Here is a 22,520-nt window from a genome sequence, read left to right as displayed (position 1 = left end):
ATACTGTATGGGGGCCAGCCACAAGGGGACGTTATACTGTATGGGGGCCAGCCACAAGGGGACGTTATACTGTATGGGGGCCAGCCACAAGGGGACGTTATACTGTATGGGGGCCAGCCACAAGGGGACGTTATACTGTATGGGGGCCAGCCACAAGGGGACGTTATACTGTATGGGGGCCAGCCACAAGGGGACGTTATACTGTATGGGGGCCAGCCACAAGGGGACGTTATACTGTATGGGGGCCAGCCACAAGGGGACGTTATACTGTATGGGGGCCAGCCACAAGGGGACGTTATACTGTATGGGGGCCAGCCACAAGGGGACGTTATACTGTATGGGGGCCAGCCACAAGGGGACGTTATACTGTATGGGGGCCAGCCACAAGGGGACGTTATACTGTATGGGGGCCAGCCACAAGGGGACGTTATACTGTATGGGGGCCAGCCACAAGGGGACGTTATACTGTATGGGGGCCAGCCACAAGGGGACGTTATACTGTATGGGGGCCAGCCACAAGGGGACGTTATACTGTATGGGGGCCAGCCACAAGGGGACGTTATACTGTATGGGGGCCAGCCACAAGGGGACGTTATACTGTATGGGGGCCAGCCACAAGGGGACGTTATACTGTATGGGGGCCAGCCACAAGGGGACGTTATACTGTATGGGGGCCAGCCACAAGGGGACGTTATACTGTATGGGGGCCAGCCACAAGGGGACGTTATACTGTATGGGGGCCAGCCACAAGGGGACGTTATACTGTATGGGGGCCAGCCACAAGGGGACGTTATACTGTATGGGGGCCAGCCACAAGGGGACGTTATACTGTATGGGGGCCAGCCACAAGGGGACGTTATACTGTATGGGGGCCAGCCACAAGGGGACGTTATACTGTATGGGGGCCAGCCACAAGGGGACGTTATACTGTATGGGGGCCAGCCACAAGGGGACGTTATACTGTATGGGGGCCAGCCACAAGGGGACGTTATACTGTATGGGGGCCAGCCACAAGGGGACGTTATACTGTATGGGGGCCAGCCACAAGGGGACGTTATACTGTATGGGGGCCAGCCACAAGGGGACGTTATACTGTATGGGGGCCAGCCACAAGGGGACGTTATACTGTATGGGGGCCAGCCACAAGGGGACGTTATACTGTATGGGGGCCAGCCACAAGGGGACGTTATACTGTATGGGGGCCAGCCACAAGGGGACGTTATACTGTATGGGGGCCAGCCACAAGGGGACGTTATACTGTATGGGGGCCAGCCACAAGGGGACGTTATACTGTATGGGGGCCAGCCACAAGGGGACGTTATACTGTATGGGGGCCAGCCACAAGGGGACGTTATACTGTATGGGGGCCAGCCACAAGGGGACGTTATACTGTATGGGGGCCAGCCACAAGGGGACGTTATACTGTATGGGGGCCAGCCACAAGGGGACGTTATACTGTATGGGGGCCAGCCACAAGGGGACGTTATACTGTATGGGGGCCAGCCACAAGGGGACGTTATACTGTATGGGGGCCAGCCACAAGGGGACGTTATACTGTATGGGGGCCAGCCACAAGGGGACGTTATACTGTATGGGGGCCAGCCACAAGGGGACGTTATACTGTATGGGGGCCGCCACAAGGGGACGTTATACTGTATGGGGGCCGCCACAAGGGGACGTTATACTGTATGGGGGCCGCCACAAGGGGACGTTATACTGTATGGGGGCAGCCACAAGGGGACGTTATACTGTATGGGGGCAGCCACAAGGGGACGTTATACTGTATGGGGGCAGCCACAAGGGGACGTTATACTGTATGGGGGCAGCCACAAGGGGACGTTATACTGTATGGGGGCAGCCACAAGGGGACGTTATACTGTATGGGGGCAGCCACAAGGGGACGTTATACTGTATGGGGGCAGCCACAAGGGGACGTTATACTGTATGGGGGCAGCCACAAGGGGACGTTATACTGTATGGGGGCAGCCACAAGGAGACGTTATACTGTATGGGACGGCCACAAGGAGACGCTACTGTAAGGAGTCAGGAAAACAATTTTTGAAGCCCCCCTCCTCAGTATAATAGTTTTGTGGCCATCATACAGTAATGTATATTTCTTCTTGCCCTAATGGCTGCTTTTAGAGATCAATGTGCAGCTTGCAGGCAGGAAGGGAAGGACCAGGGCCATAGAAGACAGACACTATCTCCTTTAGAGGGACTCGCTCCTGGCAAACACAGCTCTGCTGCAGTGAATGCAGTGGAGCAGACTGATGTAATTACAATGTATAGTTATTGCAGGGACTCAGAGAATCGTCTGAGAGTTTATTAGTTAAAAGAATCGAATGAGTCAGAGACGGTCACTGAGTCTGTGCCAGACTTCCTGCTCTGCTACATGCACCCTGTACACACCCAGCTCCACTACATGCTATGCTAATAATGCCCCCCCCCCCTTCCCCCGGACGGACTTACAGGGAGCCGCAGAGCAGGAAGTCTGGCAGGGACTCGGTGACACAGTCTATGACTCATTAGATTCTTTTAACTAATAAACTCTCAGACGATTCTCTGAGTCCCTGCACTACGCTCCCTGTGCTGTGAGTCTCTGATTGGTTGGAGGGTGGGGCGGGGCGGAGCGGAGCTAGCTTCCACTGTAGGCTCCTATTACACACTGCCTGCTGCTGCCTCTGAAGCTGTTAGCTGTGCGAGGTGCAGGGCAGGCCGCGGACGGACAGACACATTTAGAAGCGGCGCACAGGTATCGGCAGTGGTATCGGGGACATTTGCACGAGTACATGTACTCGTGCAAATGCCCGGTATCGGGACATCCCTATCATCTATTATATCATTTGATCCCAGCACTCGCTTTTTTCAATATGCTTTTATTATTACAACATCAGTTGTTAGTTAGGGCGCGTTTCGGCCAGTTCAGAGCCTTAAGTGGGGATAAGGGGAACACCTAGTAAACAAACCGCAACAGGTAACCAGACTAGGCCCTAAAGCTAGGGAGGAGGGAATGGTAACCTCCTAACAATCCCTGACTGCTGACAGTATGAGCAAGTCCTGATGGTGAACAAACTCATACGCTGGAACCTAAGCCCTGCTGACACTGTAGCAAACCCTAACTTAGGGAGCGGGGAATGAGACAGCCGGTACCTTCCACAGTGAAGGAACCAGCGCCTCCCTGAGACCTAGAAGCAACACACACACACAAAGGGGAGAACAGGAGGACTAAGATTGAGACGAGCGGGAAGTAGAGGATCCACAAACAACCAGCATAGAACTCCAGAAGGAAAATATCAACTGCAAAGTCAGCAGTAAGAGGCGGACTTAAACAGAGCCTCTAAACAGCTAACGAGCAGAACCTGTGGAGAGGTGGGATCCTGCCCACAACAACAAACAGAAGGGAAACACAGAAAGACCTGTCAGATAGACTCACATGCTGCAAGTCTATCCGATCTTCTCAGATCTCTCACAGGGCAGGCAGTGACACAAAGGCTCTGGACCGGACAAAACGCGTGCTATGTTACAACTGTTGTAATAAAAGCATATTGATAAAAGTGAGTTCTGGGATCTTCTGCTTCCTTCCACATGCACCGCCACAAGCTCGAGTGCCGAGCATATCCTCTACCTATTATATCATTGGCTCCTGTATTCACATGGACATCACTGGGGCCATAAGGTTTCTGTTCAATAAGACATTAATGTCCGATATCAGAGCAAAGAAGACTAAGGCCTCGTTCACATTTCCGTGTCATCCGTGAAGGATCTGTGGTTGGTCCATGTGTCCATTTTTTACCATCCATGTGTCATCCGTAATTCACGGAAGTTGCTCTGCTGAAAATTTTTTTTCCAAAGAATCTCCTATTAGTCTTCAGTGAAAAAACAGACACAACACGGATGCCATCCATGTTGTGTCAGTGATTTTCACAGACCCATAGACTTTAATGAGCGTGCTTGGTCTGCATCACGGATCAAAGTAGTGCATGTCCCCCGTGTTTTTTTTTTACTGACCCACGTTGGGTACGCGTGCTGTCTGCGGAAAATGCGGACAGCACATGGCATTAAAAAACGGAAATGCGAACGAGGCCTAAATTACTCAAGAACATAAAGTTTAATAGGCTATACCTGGATTCGTCCACATTTCAGAAGCTGTGAAACTCGATCATCAATTAAAGAGAAGGAGCCCACTGCATCGCCGTCCAAATTATTTGCATTTCGAGCCTGAACGAAAAATCCCGCAAAGCGCGATCCAGACAGAGTCACTGGAAGGGGTGAAATGTGCGTTATATTTGAGCATCTGCCATTTATACATTGTATTAAAGAGGGTTTACAAAATGTTTAAAAATGGGCACAGAGCCCACATATTCCTGTTCATGCACATGTAACCAAGGAGGTCAGAAATTGGCTGCAGCGGTGGCATGACATCACATCCATCGCTGCAGGACCAGCTGGGGGCAGAGCGGCAGCGTTGGAGTGGCGGGATAGTTACAATCGAGTAAGGTTTATTTTATACTGCCTGTTACTCATAAGCAGGTGTGATACAGGAGACCAAACACAGCTAGTGTGGCCCAAGACAGTTTCCAGTCCCATGTCCCATGGTCCAGTCCGCCTGAGAGGCCGGCGCTTTTTCCTTTAGAGCGCAAGCACGACAACTGATTGATTGTAACCATGGAAACTAGCAGTGCATAATCTGATGGAAAAAAATGAATCCAGCCAGGCAAGGAGGCAATATGGACAACCACAGTACATTAGTAAGTGCCTCGTATTAACTTTCTCTACATGATAAATGCCACTTGCTGGAGTGAGACAACCCCTTTAAGGCTACTTTCACACTTGAGTTGTTGTTTACCGGTATTGAGATCAGACAGAGGATCTCAATACCGGAAAAAAACGTTTCCGTTTAGTCCTCAATAGGGATGAGCGAACTTCAGTTTTTGAAGTTCGGGTATATGGTGTATTGCGTTACGGATTCCGTTACCACGGACCATAATGCAATTCAAGGACGAAATGCATTCCGTTCTAATAGAAGTCTATGGCCAGCATAACGGATCCGTGGTCACATGACGTAAGTTCTAGCACAAGGCTACCCCAGCCCCGAGCCCAGAGATGCGACTAATTTATTAAGAAGCATCTTACTCCAGCTCAGGGGAAAAAGACTGGCGTATGGGAACTCCAGTCCTGACAAATTTCGGCTCCTGTCCATTGTGTCTATGGCCCATGGAGCTGCCCAGTTTTAGGCCTAGTGGCCAGTGTGAAAATAGAAGAAGGATTATACACATTTTTATTTTATTTTTAAATATAGTGACATGGAAAACTTTTTAAAAAAGCCCCCCCCCCCCAAAAAAAAACATGATCTAAACCAGGGTTGGCCAACCTGCGGCCCTCCAGCTGTTGCAAAACTACAACTCCCATCATTCCCAGACAGTCTACAGCTATCAGTCTACAGCAGGGCATGGTGGGAGTTGTAGTTTCACAACAGCTGGAGAGCCGCAGGTTGGCCATGCCTGATCTAAACAATAGGTCCTTTTCTGATGATACATTCCCTTTCAGCACTGATGTAACCCGCGTAATGTGTGCAGGATCGGAAAACTTTAAAGAGGACCCGTCCCCTCTCCTGACAGGCCTGCTTCAGTCACTACCTGCATTCCCCATGTGATAACTGTGCTGCTGCATCTATTCTCATTACTCTATGTTGTACAATTCCTGTATTATTCCTGCTAGAAATGTATAAATGAATTTCCAGCAGTCTGCAGTAAAGGTACAGATGGGTGTTCGTTCCTGCACAGTCTGACACCATCCAATCATTGTGGCCATTGTCAGACTGGGCAGGGACACACGCTCAACTGGTAACACCCATCTGTACCCTGTTCTGTGGTTGATACTATATACGCACTGGTATTTTACAGTGTTGCATGGTACTAGCATAGTAATTATTTGCAAGATTGCACCAAGCTTTTGTAGAAAAATAAGTCATTTTTAGGTGGTTGCAAAGGGAATACAGTTTCTTGAGCTCAACATTGTCAGTGTATTGATAACTTTTACCTTTGATCTCATCTCCCGGATTGAACACAGTCTTATCCACAGTGATGTTATGAAGGACTTCGGATTGAGGGTGATGTCCGTGCTTTGGCATCATGGAGCTGCAGGCTACGCTGACTCTCCCATCTGGGTAGCTGGCGACAGGAGAAAAGCTGCAAGCGAGCAGCCAGAGAACCAACAGTGGAGACACCGGAGCCATCTAGAAAGTGAAGCAGAAGAAAGCCGCATGTTACAGGACATCATCAGATCAAAGCACATATTTTGGAGCTTCTTTGTCTTTTACTGATATTTTCCCATGAAAAATATTATTATGCAATGAATAGGGCACGTCAAATGAACTAATACTGCAATATGCATGCAGTAAGTATAGTGGGTTTTTTATGTACAGTATATTATCCTTCTGTATTCAGGCTCGGCCCCCGCTCCTCTCAGTGCTGCAGGTAAAGGGGTCCGGGCACCTTTCATTCATTCCTAGTTTTAAATTCATCGAAATAGCGATGATACTGTATCTCCTAGACAGTGGAGAAGAATATTATGGGGGCAGTGCATGCTGTATGTATGTTTGGGGCCATTTTCTATGCAGGGGAGGAAGAGGTTAACAACAGCTAATAGCAATGCACCCCAGGTGCTGTCCACCCACAGAAAGGGATAAAAGTTCTCCAGTTAGGGTACGTTCACACTAGCGTTTTTTGTTTTCTGGCATTGAGTTCCGTCCTAGGGGCTCAATATCAGAAAAATGCTGATCCGTTTTATCCTAATGCATTCTGAGTGGAGAGCAGTCCGATCAGGATGCATCAGTTCAGTCCCTCTTACGTTTTTGGGACAGAGAAAATACCGCAGCATGCTGCAGATCTCTCTCCGGCCAAAAATACTGATCACTTACCGGAATGCCGGAGCGGGCATTAATTTACATTGAAGTGTATTAGTGCCGGATCCGCCATATAGCGCAGACCTTTAAAAATGCAAAAAAATAATAATAATACCGGATCCATTTTTCAGGATGACACCCGAGAGACGGATCCGGTATTTCAATGCATTTGTCAGACGGATCCGCATCCTGATCAGTCTGACAAATGCCATCCGGATTGCCGGAGCTCCAGCGACGGAACTGCCTGCCGGAATCCTCTGCCGCAAGTGTGACAGTACCCTTATGGGAGTAAAAAAACGGTTTTAAATTTGTGGGAATCTAATAACCCTTTAAAAAGGAGCTGTAACCAGGTCTATTCTAGTAACTACTTGCATTCCCCATGTAATAACTATCCTGGAGCCTTTAGGCCCCTTTCAGACGAGCGAGTTCTTTAACATGGGCGACAACAGCTCAGAATGAGCGCCGACCCACCATATAGCTATTCAAACAGAGCTCGTTCACAGGGATCTTCAGGGAGTGTAAGCGCTCATGCACACGACCGTATTTATTTCGTTGTCTGCAAAACACGGATCCAAAAAAAAATTAAAAATATACAGCTGACGTCCATGTGACATGCGTATTGCATCAATTTTTTTTTTTTTGCGGATCCACTGTAACAATGCCTGCATTGTATTAATGTCCGCAAAACAGACAATAATAGGACATTATCTTTTTTGTGGAACGGCCATGCGGACATACGGAAACAGAATGGAGTCTTTTCAGGTTTTATTTTTGCTGACCCATTGAACTGAATGGTTCTGCATACGGGCCACAAAAAAAAAAAAACAACTGGCACAGGGAAAAAAAATAAGTTTGTGTGCATGAGCCTCTGGATAGGTCATCAGTATGTAGTCGGTGGGAGTCCGACACCTGGGACCCCCGCCAATAAGCTGCTTGAGAAGGCACCGGTACTCGCAGCCTCCAGCTCACCAAGCACAGCACCGTAAGTTGTACAGCGTACATTGTACAGCGGCTGTGCTTGGCATCGCACTCAGACCCATTCACTTCAATGGGGCTGAATTGCGCCTAAGCCATGTGACTGATATATGTGATGTCACATGGTCTGGGAAAAGCTAGAGACGGTCGTGGCATTACTGTGAGCGTCGGCTGATCAGATCCTGGTGACCTATCCAGAGAACACGGAGGTTACAACTTGGAACCGAACCAGAGTTCGGGAAAAGTTTTTTTTTACAGTAGAAATAAATTTTTGAAGTTATTGCCCGAAGTCTCGCGAGATTTCGCGAAGTAATGACCAGGGCTGTGGAGTCGGAGTCGGCAAAAAATGAACCGACTCAGTCTTCTACTAAATTTAAATTGGAATAAAAACTAAATAAAAAAAAAAGCAAGTTTAAATGTCCCAATTCACAAAAAGTTATAATTAATTACCGTATTTTTTGCCCTATAAGACGCATCTAGGTTTTTGAGGAGGAAAATAAGAAAACATATTTTGAACCAAAAGTTGTGCTTTTGGTGGGTTTTAAACTAAGGGTGGTCTGCGGATGGCACTGTTATGGCGGCATCTGCGGATGGCACATATACAGCATCTTAACTTATGTGTCATCCACAGACAGGACCGGTGCAAAGATTTTTGCTGCCCCCTCATGTCACGCACTCACTGACAGACACACACACAGACACTTACTGACCGACGGGCAAACGGGCTCAAATAATTTTGTAGAAAATGATTCGCCAAGCATCTCTAACTTATTAGTTCAGCACTAGCAATTATTATGCAATTTTGTACTTCATTTGGTTTGCAGAGAGCTGTTGCATTGTATGTTTTGTTTTACTGCCAAGAAGTTAGTAGTAAGTAGTAGAGCGCTAGATTTAAGATGATTGAAATACTTTACCAATACCCACAAGTTAGATATGATTACCGTATACTACAGTGAGCGGGGCCCGGTGTAGTAGAATACAGTGACTGCACCGGGCCCCGCTGCCATTACAGAAACAGATGCCGGCCCCCAGCCCCTCCTCCCTCTCAGCCTATTCACCGGACGGTCGCAGCATTCGCCCCCATAAGACGCACTGCTATTTCCCCCCCACTTTTGGGAAAAATACGGTACTTCTCTACTGTAAGAATAAAGGCCATTGCATGCAGCGCGTCATGTTACCGCAGAAGCATGCTCCGTGAAGAAGCAGACTTTTCATAGGCTTCACTGTATGGCACGCAACGCACAGTTAAGGAGCGGCAATACTTCTACTTTCCATTGTGTTGTGTTCCGCTGTTACAGGGTTAACCTCGCCTCTCACTGATAACTGATTAAGTAAATATGTTTTTTGCAGGACTAGAGACACTTGTATAAGTGAAAGGAATGGACTGCTGTCATTCAGCTAAGGGCTCTTTCACACTTGCGTTGTCCGGATCCGTCGTGTACTCCATTTGCCGGAGGTGCCCGCCGGATCCGTAACACCGCAAGTGAACTGAAAGCATTTGAAGACGGATCCGTCTTCAAAATGCGTTCAGTGTTACTATGGCAGCCAGGACGCTATTAAAGTCCTGGTTGCCATAGTAGTAGTGGGGAGCGGGGGAGCAGTATACTTACAGTCCGTGCGGCTCCCGGGGCGCTCCAGAATGACGTCAGAGCGCCCCATGCGAGTGGGGCACCCTGACGTCACTCTGTAGCGCCCCGGGAGCCGCACGGACGGTAAGTATACTGCTCCCCCGCTCCCTACTACACATTACCATGGCAAACAGGACTTTAGCGTCCTGGCAGCCATGGTAACCATTCAGAAAAAGCTAAACGTCGGATCCGGTAATGCGCCGAAACGACATTTAGCTTAAGGCCGGATCCGGATTAATGCCTTTCAATGGGCAAGTCTTCAGGATTTTTGGCCGGAGCAAAAAGCGCAGCATGTTGCAGTATTTTCTCCGGCCAAAAAACGTTCCGATCCGGAACTGAAGACATCCTGATGCATCCTGAACGGATTTCTCTCCATTCAGAATGCATTGGGATAATCCTGATCAGGATTCTTCCGGCATAGAGCCCCGACGACGGAACTGTATGCCGGAAGACAATAACGCAAGTGTGAAAGAGCCCTAAGGCTATAAAAACGTGTAAACTCAGATTGTTCGCTTAAACTTTAAACATGACTATGGGATTCTACTAGGGAAATCATGTTTTACAATAAATGCCCCGTCCTGGATCCCCCCACTGCCCTATCTTCAGCAGAAGATCAGCACAAAGGAGAAGGCAGCGGCTTCCTTGCCAGTAGTTCTGTGGTAATGACAGGTATGTTGCCTTTCTTTCCTTCAAGGAATGTATAAAATACATTCACATATTAAATACAGAGGAGTCGGGGAGTCTGAGCATTTATCTACCGACTCCACAGCCCTGGTAATAACTTTGGCTCATCTGAGCCAATACATTCTTAGGCCTCCTGCACACGGCCGTTTTTTTTTTCCCGTTTACTGGCCGTTTTTTGCGTTCCGTATACGGAACCATTCATTTCAATGGTTCCGCCAAAAAAACGGAATGTACTCCGTATGCATTCTGTTTCCGTATTTCCGTTCTAACATAGAACATGTCCTATTATTGCCCGCAAATCACGTTCCGTGGCTCCATTCAAGTCAATGGGTCCGCAAAAAAAACGGAACACATACGGAAATGCATCCGTATGTCTTCCGTTTCGTTTTTTGCTGAACCATCTATTGAAAATGTTATGCCCAGCCCAATTTTATCTATGTAATTACTGTATACTGTATATGCCGAACGGAAAAACGGAACAGAAACACAAAACGGAACAACGGATCCGTGAAAAACGGACCGCAAAACACTGAAAAAGCCATACGGTCGTGTGCAATAGGCCTAACACTGTACAGAGCGCTCGCTCCGTACAGTATTTAAAGTTTTATGCGAATCGACTGCAGATGTTTCATCCGAAGTGGTTTTGCTCGTCCCTAGTCCAGACCAAAGCCGCCCCAAAAATTGCATGTGTTACTTGCAGATTTGCCCCAGACCTCACTACTTGTGTTGCAAAAGGGTGAAATCTGCCCTGAAAATCCACAAAAACCATTGACACGCTGCGGTCCACACCGTAGGACAATTTTCGCAAGGAAAATGTATTCTGCACCAGGTAGATAAGATTTGGAAAATCTCATCCACTTACCTGGTACTGCATTACGCTGCGGGTTTTCTGTGCGGAATATCTGCACGTAATACGCACCGTGTGCCCACGGCCTAAAGCTACGTCCTGCTCCGATGCTCATATCAGAGGGGCTGCATGGGTGACAACCGGGATATGTCTGGGTTCAGCTCTGAAACCGAACAACCCTTTTAAGTATGAATTTGTCAAAAAATTAGTCATTTTTACTCTTCTCCAGGGGAGGCGTAGTTCTGTTGGCCTGCGATTTGTGGGGCTGCGCAACAATTTTATTTTATTTGTCACATGGTCTGGTAGACGTGCGCCTTTTCACAAGCATAAAACGTGTCGATAGTTGCAACTTTTGATTTAATGTGACTTTTGGCTGCACTTTTGCGCCTAATTCGTGAGCCAACCAACCAGCAGTCTAATTGTACAAGATCCACCTGAGCCCTGACGAATACAGACGCACCTCACATAACTTACCACGTCGTAAGGTTTCCGTGCCCGTAAATTCCTCGCAAACTGAGGTCCGCAATGCACGGGCACCGACTGTGGGGCAGCCGCATGCGGATCGCAAACCCATTCACTTGAATTGGGTCCGCAATCCGTTCGTTCTGCAAAAAGATAGAACAAATTCTATCTTCTTACGGAACAGAACACCACAGAAGCACTCCGTAGTGCTTCCGTGGGGTTCCATTCCGTGCTTCCGGATCCATTCAAGTGAATGGGTCTGCATCCGTGATGCGAAATGCACGCAGCTGGTGACCCGTGTATTGCAGAACCGCCGTATGCAGTCCTCAGCACGGCCACGGAGCCCTTACGTTCGTGTGCAAGAGGCCCAAGGCAGAGGCTCACGTCAGCAATTTGACGCTGAAAGTTTTTACGATCTTTCAGAATGACAACAATCGTTTAGAAAACTCGTCTATGGCCAGAATACGGCATTGTGATCTTCTCAGGACCCATCAGAGATCTTTCAATAGATCCCGATCTGGTCGCCTACCGAGGTGTTAGGGCAGAGACTCATGTGCCGAAAAAATCCAGTGGAAAAACTGCACAAAATAAATAAATAAAAAAAAAACACCACGATTACATGCAGTTTTTGCTGCTCCATAAAGAAGGGTAAAATCCACAATAGAAATCCGCTGTATAAATGGACATGTTGCATATTTAAAAACCACAATACCACAGTTTTTCTGCTGTTTTTTTTTTATGTGGATGAAAATTCTGAAATTTGCTGATCCCTTGGCTGGTTAGTCCTCAGTGACCCTGGCCATACAACTTTTTCCACACACAGGGGTACACATCTGCTAAGACCCGCTTTTTACGCCGTTCTTAGTTCCCCCTGCGGTTGCCGTTAGACTTGTCTAAGTTATGCCTCTTGCACACAAACGCTGTGCATCTGTTCCGTGCATTGGGGACCGCAATTTGCAGTCCCCAATGCACGGGCAACGTCCGAACGGCGGCCGGATCGAGACCCATTCAACTTGAATGGGTCCGTAATCCGTCCGCATCGAAAAAAAAAATAATAGAACGCGGTCTATTTTTTTGCGGTGTGGAGGAACAGACAGAAACACCACGGAAGCACTCCGTTGTGCTTCCGTGGGGTTCCGATCTGTGCTTGCGTTCTGCATCTCCGTCAAGCAATACGGCCACACAACATTCGTGTGCAAGAGGCCTTATGAGGAGGTGCGCATCTCGTCATTAATTAGGCGCGTGTGTGGTAGTCCTTACGCCTGGAGTGAAAAAAAAAAATTCCAGGCGTAAAGGTTGATAAATTTGCCGGGGCCCTGACACACCCAACTGGCGGACTTGGTCTAGTGTTGAGCGAACTGTTTTTTTTAAGTTCTGGGTCCAAAGTTCGGGTTATCGAAGAATCCTGTTAGGGATTCCGAATTACGGTATGGTCCGTGGTAGCGGAATCCATAACGGGATTCTTCGATAACCCGAACTTTGGACATAGAACTGAAAAAAACAAGTTCGCTCAACACTAACATGATCTAGTCCGTGCGACTAAATATTGTCAGACCGCTAGTATATTTATAAATTAAAAAAAAAAAAAAAGGGGGGCTTGCAACTATTTTAACTAAAATAGTCCCTTAGTAAATGCGACACCGGCAGGTTTCACAAAAGAATTTCTGCAACTGCGAATAAGCTGCAGACATGAATGGGGTTGTTGCTGCAGCAGCAGCTGCCTATACAAACGGGGTTGTTGCTGCAGCAGCAGCTGCCTATACGAATGGGGTTGTTGCTGCAGCAGCAGCTGCCTATACGAATGGGGTTGTTGCTGCAGCAGCAGCTGCCTATACGAATGGGGTTGTTGCTGCAGCAGCAGCTGCCTATACGAATGGGGTTGTTGCTGCAGCAGCAGCTGCCTATACGAATGGGGTTGTTGCTGCAGCAGCTGCCTATACGAATGGGGTTGTTGCTGCAGCAGCTGCCTATACGAACGGGGTTGTTGCTGCAGCAGCAGCAGCTGCCTATACGAACGGGGTTGTTGCTGCAGCAGCAGCTGCCTATACGAACAGGGTTGTTGCTGCAGCAGCAGCTGCCTATACGAACAGGGTTGTTGCTGCAGCAGCAGCTGCCTATACGAACAGGGTTGTTGCTGCAGCAGCAGCTGCCTATACGAACGGGGTTGTTTCTGCAGCAGCTGCCTATATGAATGGGGTTGTTTCTGCAGCAGGTGCCTGGATTCCTTCCAGCCCTGTTCAGATTGGACAGTCGCAGCAGGTATTTCCGCACCTCCTCAGCACGTGCAGCGCTCCTTCTGCTCCATCTTCAGTCAGCTCCTTGTCACACAAGACACAATAGCAGTCACAGGCAAGGAAGTGAGCGCCGCCACCTACACCCCGGAGCACTGCTCCAGCTCTAGCGGTCACATGTGGGCAGAGCTGGCACAGCAGGGCCCCTGGGCCCCCGCTCCATCCTGTCACTCACCTTCTCCCGGAGGGGCCCTCACTGCCTCCTGCAGCCACAGCCGGACACCGACCTCCGTCCTCACCGCTGGCGTCACTTACACTGGAGCTACAATGGGGCGGTGCTAGACAGGAGGGGCGTTCCCAGAACTTACCTTCCCGCTCATTGGCTGCAGGGCGAGTCCTAGCAATGAATGGGGAGGTAATAACTCTGCTGGCTGCATGGCTTTCCTCATTCAGCTTCGCCTGATAGTTACTAACAACACGCAGGGATCACTCCGGACATGATGGGAGTGGTGGTCTCACAGTGGCAGTGGAGTCCCTGCTTTCCCAAGTAACCACTCAGCTCTTGTGCATTAGAACAATTACTCCCAGCATTCGGTGGCCAGAACACCGGACCTCACCGACCACGCCCCCAAACCGATAAACTACGCCCTCCTCCGTGAAGCCCCGCCCCCATCACCAGCCTTGGGGGGGGAGGAGAGGCTTTGCTGGGGGCAGCCGGGGGGCTTCTCTCCCACTCAGTCAGCCAGAGGGAGCCATGTCTGCGGCTCTAGTGACTGACTGGGGTGCTGTGTGCTGTCCGCATCCATTCCGTCCCCATAGAAAATGAATGGGTCCGCACCCGTTCCGCAAAATTGCGGAACGGATGCGGACCCATTTGCGAATGGAGCCTTATCCTTGTCCGTAATGCGGACAATAATAGGACATGTTCGCGGAACGGATGCGGACCCATTTGCGAATGGAGCCTTATCCTTGTCCGTAATGCGGACAATAATAGGACATGTTCACTTTTTTTGAGAAACTCCATACTGACACAGAATGCACATGGAGTCATTTCCGTTTTCTTGTGGCCCCGTTGAAGTGAACGGTTCTGCATACGGGGCTGCAAAGAAACCCAGAACAGACACACGAAAAAAAATACATTCATGCGCATGTGTATTTTTGGTCCGCATCCGATCCTCATTTTTTGGATTGGATGCAGAGCCACGCAAAAAATGTGTAATGTCCACATTCGTATGTCCGTTCCGCGGTCCCACAAAAAAGATAGAACGTGTCCTATTCTTGTCCATCCGACAAGAATAAGCATTGTTACAACGGATCCCCCCCCCAAAAAAAATGCAACACGGACGTCGCATGGAAATTCATCTGTATTTTTTGTGAACCGCAAATTACATACGGTCGTGTGAATCACACATGACGGAAATCTGCACCGGAATCCTCTTGTGTAAGGCAAGGGCTACACTGGTCGCGGCCAGGATCGCTGAGCAGCGGTCATCTCATAGAAATGAATGGGGTATTGATGCTCATGTGCGATCACCCACATCTTGTGCATTTGACCTTAGGGTATAGGCAAGTATTTCCACACCAAATCCACTCACGTTACTTGCCGATTTTGCTGCGGATTTGCCCCAGATCTCACCTTTAGCACTGTAAAGGGGGAAATCTGCGCCGAAGATCCGCACAAACAACGGACATACTGTAGTTTTTAAAATCCACACCAAGCGGAAATCTTATCTACTTAGCTGGCACTTCATTCGTATTTTCTTTCCGTGTCTGTTCCGTTTTTTTGTGGACCATATGCGGAACCATTAATTTAAATGGGTTCGTCCAAAAAAGTTACTCCGTGTGCATTCCGTTTCCGTATGTCCGTATTTCTGTTCCGCAAAAAAGTAGAACATCTCATATTTTTGTCCGCATTACGGACAAGGATAGGACTGTTCTATTAGGGGCCAGCTGTTCTGTTCCGCAAAATACGGAATGCACACGGACGTCATTCGTGTTTTTTGCGGGCCTCAAAATACATAAGGTCGTGTGCATGAGCCCTTAGGCTGTGGTTTTTCTGCACAAAAATCTGTGAAGGAAAATCCTCACGTAATATATGCGCTGTGTACCTATACCCTTAGTCCTCTTTCACACGGGCGTCATGGATTTGGGCCGTATAAAATGCGGGTGCGTCGCGGGAAAATACGCGACTTTTCCGCGCAAGTGAAAAACATTTTAATGCGTTTTGCACACGCGTAAGAAAAATCGGCATGTTTGGTACCCAAACCCGAACTTCTTCACAGAAGGTATTGTGTAGATTGTATTATTTTCCCTTATAACATGGTTATAAGGGAAAATAATAGCATTCTGAATACAGAATGCAGAGTGCAATAGCGCTGGAGGGGTTAAAAAAATATAAAAAATAATTTAATCCACCTGTTCGCGCAGCTCGGCTTTTCTTCTTTCTTTTTCTTTGCTGTGCAGGAGGAAAAGGACCTGTGGTGACATCACTGCGCTCATCACATGGTCCGTCACATGATCCATCACCATCACATTCCTACATTTTCTGGGCAGGCCAGCGAACAGAATACCGTCTGGGCGGCCGCAGTCTTGGCTTTCGGAATGTTCAGGTCACGTGGCGAGGTGTCTGGGGCCTGCGCTGGCCCCAGGTCCTTCCTGAAGCCGTTGAGCTCAGTAAATCAGTTCGCTCTCCGGTTATTTTAGTCATTCATGCAGGGGGTAATGGAGGGTGATAATAAGCAGCTTATGCGTCCAGATGGGGTTAAACTTAACGTCATTGGGTTAGACATCTTCGTGTCCGGATTGCAGGACACTGTGGAGCAGGCATTGTTTTGTTGGGTGGGGGTCGGAGCGCTGTGTAGGGGTACACGGGCTCCTCGGTGGAGGTCATGTGAGTAAAATGAAGGTGGAGAAGAAGGCGGACTTGCCTACGGAGGGATTCCGTGGGGCATACTGCTTCTTGATACTCCGAGATTTTACATGTTTTGATATTGCAAAGTTGGTGGTTTGAGTAAATCATTAATAAAGCTGTGACCGACTCTCATCCAACAAAGAAGGTGTCTTGTCTTGGTGTGGCTTATCATTAGCTGCAAGCGTTTAAAGGCGAGGTTAAGGGTTATAATTCTCAGCAGTCCTAGCCGAGTCAAGGTTCCCCCGATGTTTTTCGGTATTTTTTACACTGCTACTACGGTCCCCCACAGATTGTTGACATTGATGTTTATTTGTGTGATGACTTCCTGCCGCACTGCACTGTGGGTCTGAGCGCAGCGCAGCATCTCCTGGTTTCTACTGTTTTTCAACTCGTCCCTGCACCCGCCCCCCTCATACATATTCATCCTCCTGCCGCACATCGTCCACGCCTTCATCTATCCGCCCCCTAATACATATTCTGCCTCCTGCCGTACATCATCCACTCCTCCGTCTATCCGCCCCCCTCATACATATTCATCCTCCTGCCGCACATCGTCCACTCCTCCATCTTTCCGCCCCCCTCATACATATTCATCCTCCTGCCGCACATCGTCCACGCCTTCATCTATCCGCCCCCTAATACATATTCTGCCTCCTGCCGTACATCATCCACTCCTCCGTCTATCCGCCCCCCTCATACATATTCATCCTCCTGCCGCACATCGTCCACTCCTCCATCTTTCCGCCCCCTCATACATATTCATCCTCCTGCCGCACATCGTCCACGCCTTCATCTATCCGCCCCCCTCATACATATTCTGCCTCCTGACGCACATCGTCCACACCTCCATCTATCCACCCCCCTAATACATATTCTTCCTCCTGACGCACATCGTCCACTCCTTCATCTATCCGCCCCCTCATACATATTCTGCCTCCTGCCGTACTTCGTCCACTCCTCCATCTATCCGCCCCCTCATACATATTCTGCCTCCTGACGCACATCGTCCACTCCTCCATCTATCCGCCCCTCATACATATTCTTCCTTCTAACGCACTTCGTCCACTCCTCCATCTATCCGCCCCCCTCATACTTATTCTGCCTCCTGACGCACATCGTCCACTCCTCCATCCATCCACCCCCTCATACTTATTCTGCCTCCTGACGCACTTCGTCCACTCCTCCATCTATCCGCCCCCCTCATACATATCCTGCCTCCTGACGCACATCATCCACTCCTCCATCTTTCCGCCCCCTCATACATATTCTGCCTCCTGACGCACATCGTCCACTCCTCCATCTTTCCGCCCCCTCATACATATTCTGCCTCCTGCCGTACATCGTCCACTCCTCCATCTATCCGCCCCCTCATACATATTCTGTCTCCTGACGCACATCGTCCACTCCTCCATCTATCCGCCCCCTCATACATATTCTGCCTCCTGACGCACTTCGTCCACTCCTCCATCTATCCGCCCCCTCATACATATTCTGCCTGCTGCCACACATCGTCCACTCCTCCATCTATCCGCCCCCCTCATACATATCCTGCCTCCTGCCGCACATCATCCACTCCTCCATCCATCCACCCCCCTCATACTTATTCTGCCTGCTGACGCACTTCGTCCACTCCTACATCTTTCCGCCCCCTCATACATATTCTGCCTCCTGACGCACATCGTCCACTCCTCCATCTTTCCGCCCCCTCATACATATTCTGCCTCCTGACGCACATCGTCCACTCCTCCATCTTTCCGCCCCCTCATACATATTCTGCCTCCTGACGCACATCGTCCACTCCTCCATCTATCCGCCCCCTCATACATATTCTGTCTCCTGACGCACATCGTCCACTCCTCCATCCATCCACCCCCCTCATACTTATTCTGCCTGCTGACGCACTTCGTCCACTCCTCCATCTATCCGCCCCTTCATACATATTCTGCCTCCTGACGCACATCGTCCACTCCTCCATCTATCCGCCCCCCTCATACATATTCTGCCTCCTGACGCACATCGTCCACTCCTCCATCTATCCGCCCCCTCATACATATTCTGCCTCCTGACGCACATCGTCCACTCCTCCATCTATCCGCCCCTCTCATACATATTCTGCCTCCTGCCGCACATCATCCACTCCTCCATCCATCCACCCCCCTCATACTTATTCTGCCTGCTGACGCACTTCATCCACTCCTCCATCTTTCCGCCCCCTCATACATATTCTGCCTCCTGACGCACATCGTCCACTCCTCCATCTATCCGCCCCCCTCATACATATTCTGCCTCCTGCCACACTTCGTCCACTCCTCCATCTATCCGCCCCCTCATACATATCCTGCCTCCTGCCGCACATCATCCACTCCTCCATCCATCCACCCCCCTCATACTTATTCTGCCTGCTGACGCACTTCGTCCACTCCTACATCTTTCCGCCCCCTCATACATATTCTGCCTCCTGACGCACATCGTCCACTCCTCCATCTTTCCGCCCCCTCATACATATTCTGCCTCCTGACGCACATCGTTCACTCCTCCATCTTTCCGCCCCCTCATACATATCCTGCCTCCTGACGCACATCGTCCACTCCTCCATCTATCCGCCCCCTCATACATATTCTGCCTCCTGACGCACATCGTCCACTCCTCCATCCATCCACCCCCCTCATACTTATTCTGCCTCCTGACGCACATCATCCACTCCTCCATCCATCCACCCCCCTCATACTTATTCTGCCTGCTGACGCACTTCATCCACTCCTCCATCTTTCCGCCCCCTCATACATATTCTGCCTCCTGACGCACATCGTCCACTCCTCCATCTTTCCGCCCCCTCATACATATTCTGCTCCCTGACGCACATCGTCCACTCCTCCATCTATCCGCCCCCTCATACATATTCTGCCTCCTGACGCACATCGTCCACTCCTCCATCTTTCCGCCCCCTCATACATATTCTGCTCCCTGACGCACATCGTCCACTCCTCCATCTATCCGCCCCCTCATACATATTCTGCCTCCTGCCGCACATCATCCACTCCTCCATCCATCCACCCCCCTCATACTTATTCTGCCTGCTGACGCACTTCATCCACTCCTCCATCTTTCCGCCCCCTCATACATATTCTGCCTCCTGACGCACTTCGTCCACTCCTCCATCTATCCGCCCCCCTCATACATATTCTGCCTCCTGACGCACATCGTCCACTCCTCCATCTTTCCACCCCCTTATACATATTCTGCTCCCTGACGCACATCGTCCACACCTACATCTATCCGCCCCCCTCATACATATTCTTCCTCCTGACCGACTTCGTCCACTCCTCCATCTTTCCGCCCCCTCATACATATTCTGCCTCCTGCCGTACATCGTCCACTCCTCCATCTTTCCGCCCCCCTCATACTTATTCTGCCTCCTGACGCACATCGTCCACTCCTCCATCTATCCGCCCCCTCATACATATTCTGCCTCCTGACGCACATCGTCCACTCCTCCATCTATCCGCCCCCCTCATACATATTCTGCCTCCTGCCACACTTCGTCCACTCCTCCATCTATCCGCCCCCTCATACATATCCTGCCTCCTGCCGCACATCATCCACTCCTCCATCCATCCACCCCCCTCATACTTATTCTGCCTGCTGACGCACTTCGTCCACTCCTACATCTTTCCGCCCCCTCATACATATTCTGCCTCCTGACGCACATCGTCCACTCCTCCATCTTTCCGCCCCCTCATACATATTCTGCCTCCTGACGCACATCGTCCACTCCTCCATCTTTCCGCCCCCTCATACATATCCTGCCTCCTGACGCACATCGTCCACTCCTCCATCTATCCGCCCCCTCATACATATTCTGCCTCCTGACGCACATCGTCCACTCCTCCATCCATCCACCCCCCTCATACTTATTCTGCCTGCTGACGCACTTCGTCCACTCCTCCATCTATCCGCCCCTTCATACATATTCTGCCTCCTGACGCACATCGTCCACTCCTCCATCTATCCGCCCCCCTCATACATATTCTGCCTCCTGACGCACATCGTCCACTCCTCCATCTATCCGCCCCTCTCATACATATTCTGCCTCCTGCCGCACATCATCCACTCCTCCATCCATCCACCCCCCTCATACTTATTCTGCCTGCTGACGCACTTCATCCACTCCTCCATCTTTCCGCCCCCTCATACATATTCTGCCTCCTGACGCACATCGTCCACTCCTCCATCTTTCCGCCCCCTCATACATATTCTGCTCCCTGACGCACATCGTCCACTCCTCCATCTATCCGCCCCCTCATACATATTCTGCCTCCTGACGCACATCGTCCACTCCTCCATCTTTCCGCCCCCTCATACATATTCTGCTCCCTGACGCACATCGTCCACTCCTCCATCTATCCGCCCCCTCATACATATTCTGCCTCCTGACGCACATCGTCCACTCCTCCATCTTTCCGCCCCCTCATACATATTCTGCCTCCTGACGCACATCGTCCACTCCTCCATCTATCCGCCCCCTCATACATATTCTGCCTCCTGCCGCACATCATCCACTCCTCCATCCATCCACCCCCCTCATACTTATTCTGCCTGCTGACGCACTTCATCCACTCCTCCATCTTTCCGCCCCCTCATACATATTCTGCCTCCTGCCGTACTTCGTCCACTCCTCCATCTTTCCGCCCCCTCATACATATTCTGCCTCCTGACGCACTTCGTCCACTCCTCCATCTATCCGCCCCCCTCATACATATTCTGCCTCCTGACGCACATCGTCCACTCCTCCATCTTTCCACCCCCTTATACATATTCTGCTCCCTGACGCACATCGTCCACACCTACATCTATCCGCCCCCCTCATACATATTCTTCCTCCTGACCCACTTCGTCCACTCCTCCATCTTTCCGCCCCCTCATACATATTCTGCCTCCTGACGCACATCGTCCACTCCTCCATCTTTCCGCCCCCTCATACATATTCTGCCTCCTGACGCACATCGTCCACTCCTCCATCTTTCCACCCCCTCATACATATTCTGCTCCCTGACGCACATCGTCCACTCCTCCATCTATCCGCCCCCTCATACATATTCTGCCTCCTGACCCACTTCGTCCACTCCTCCATCTTTCCGCCCCCTCATACATATTCTGCCTCCTGACGCACATCGTCCACTCCTCCATCTATCCGCCCCCCTCATACATATCCTGCCTCCTGACGCACATCATCCACTCCTCCATCTATCCGCCCCCCTCATACATATTCTGCCTCCTGACGCACATCGTCCACTCCTCCATCTATCCGCCCCCTCATACATATTCTGCCTCCTGCCGTACATCGTCCACTCCTTCATCTATCCGTCCCCCTCATACATATCTTGCCTCCAACCGCACATATTCCTCCTCCATTAGAAAGATCCATGCCCGGTGACGTCACTGGACCAGAGGGGCATGGCTTAGCGCAATGTCTGCCAGCCTAGTTACCGCCCCTCCGTGCGCTCTGCATAATGACTTAGACTGACTGTGATGTCACCGGGCTCACTGCGAAGTGGAAGAAGAGGCTTTGCTCGCCTGCAAGGGACCCGATACGTCACAGATTTTTACAAAAATAGTCACTTCCGGCCAATAATTAGCAGTATCAAAACAGGGCTTCAGAAATGTGGCGCAGGTAGGACATGCATGTGTGAAATATATATGTCACTAGTACTATTACAACAATGTCCCCAATCCCGGACAACCCCTTTAAAGGGAATCTCTCAGCTCAAAACCACCCCCAAACTAGAGTTAGCAGTGTATAGTGTCAATGACGCCATTTTTATCGTCGTACTCACTTGCATTGTGACACTGTGCTCCCACAAAACAGCAGTAAAATGCA

At 49.9% G+C, this 22,520-nt stretch overlaps 1 protein-coding gene and 1 long non-coding RNA gene across 2 annotated transcripts in view; both read right to left on the bottom strand.

Annotated features, from left to right (window-relative positions):
- The window catches only part of LOC120978466 (putative ferric-chelate reductase 1), a 41,490-nt gene extending 27,419 nt beyond the window's left edge, over nucleotides 1-14,071 (bottom strand). Inside the window, exons 1-3 of the mRNA XM_040406605.1 lie at nucleotides 13,967-14,071; nucleotides 6,040-6,235; nucleotides 4,123-4,259 (exon numbers count right to left, since the gene is read on the bottom strand). Coding sequence (XP_040262539.1) covers nucleotides 4,123-4,259; nucleotides 6,040-6,235 — 333 coding nt within the window. The 5' untranslated portion in view covers nucleotides 13,967-14,071. The remainder of the gene's footprint in view (nucleotides 1-4,122; nucleotides 4,260-6,039; nucleotides 6,236-13,966) is intronic.
- Nucleotides 14,072-20,695: 6,624 nt separating this feature from the next.
- LOC120978465 lies at nucleotides 20,696-22,176 on the bottom strand. Its single transcript, XR_005774099.1, has 3 exons — nucleotides 22,083-22,176; nucleotides 21,670-21,687; nucleotides 20,696-20,714 (listed from the first exon to the last, which is right to left on the bottom strand). It is a non-coding gene; the product is annotated as an uncharacterized LOC120978465 (long non-coding RNA).
- Nucleotides 22,177-22,520: the final 344 nt, after the last annotated feature.

Source organism: Bufo bufo, chromosome 9 (assembly GCF_905171765.1).
Source record: "Bufo bufo chromosome 9, aBufBuf1.1, whole genome shotgun sequence".
Taxonomy (NCBI): Eukaryota; Metazoa; Chordata; class Amphibia; order Anura; family Bufonidae; genus Bufo; species Bufo bufo.
This window is presented reverse-complemented; position numbering and strand designations above follow the sequence as displayed.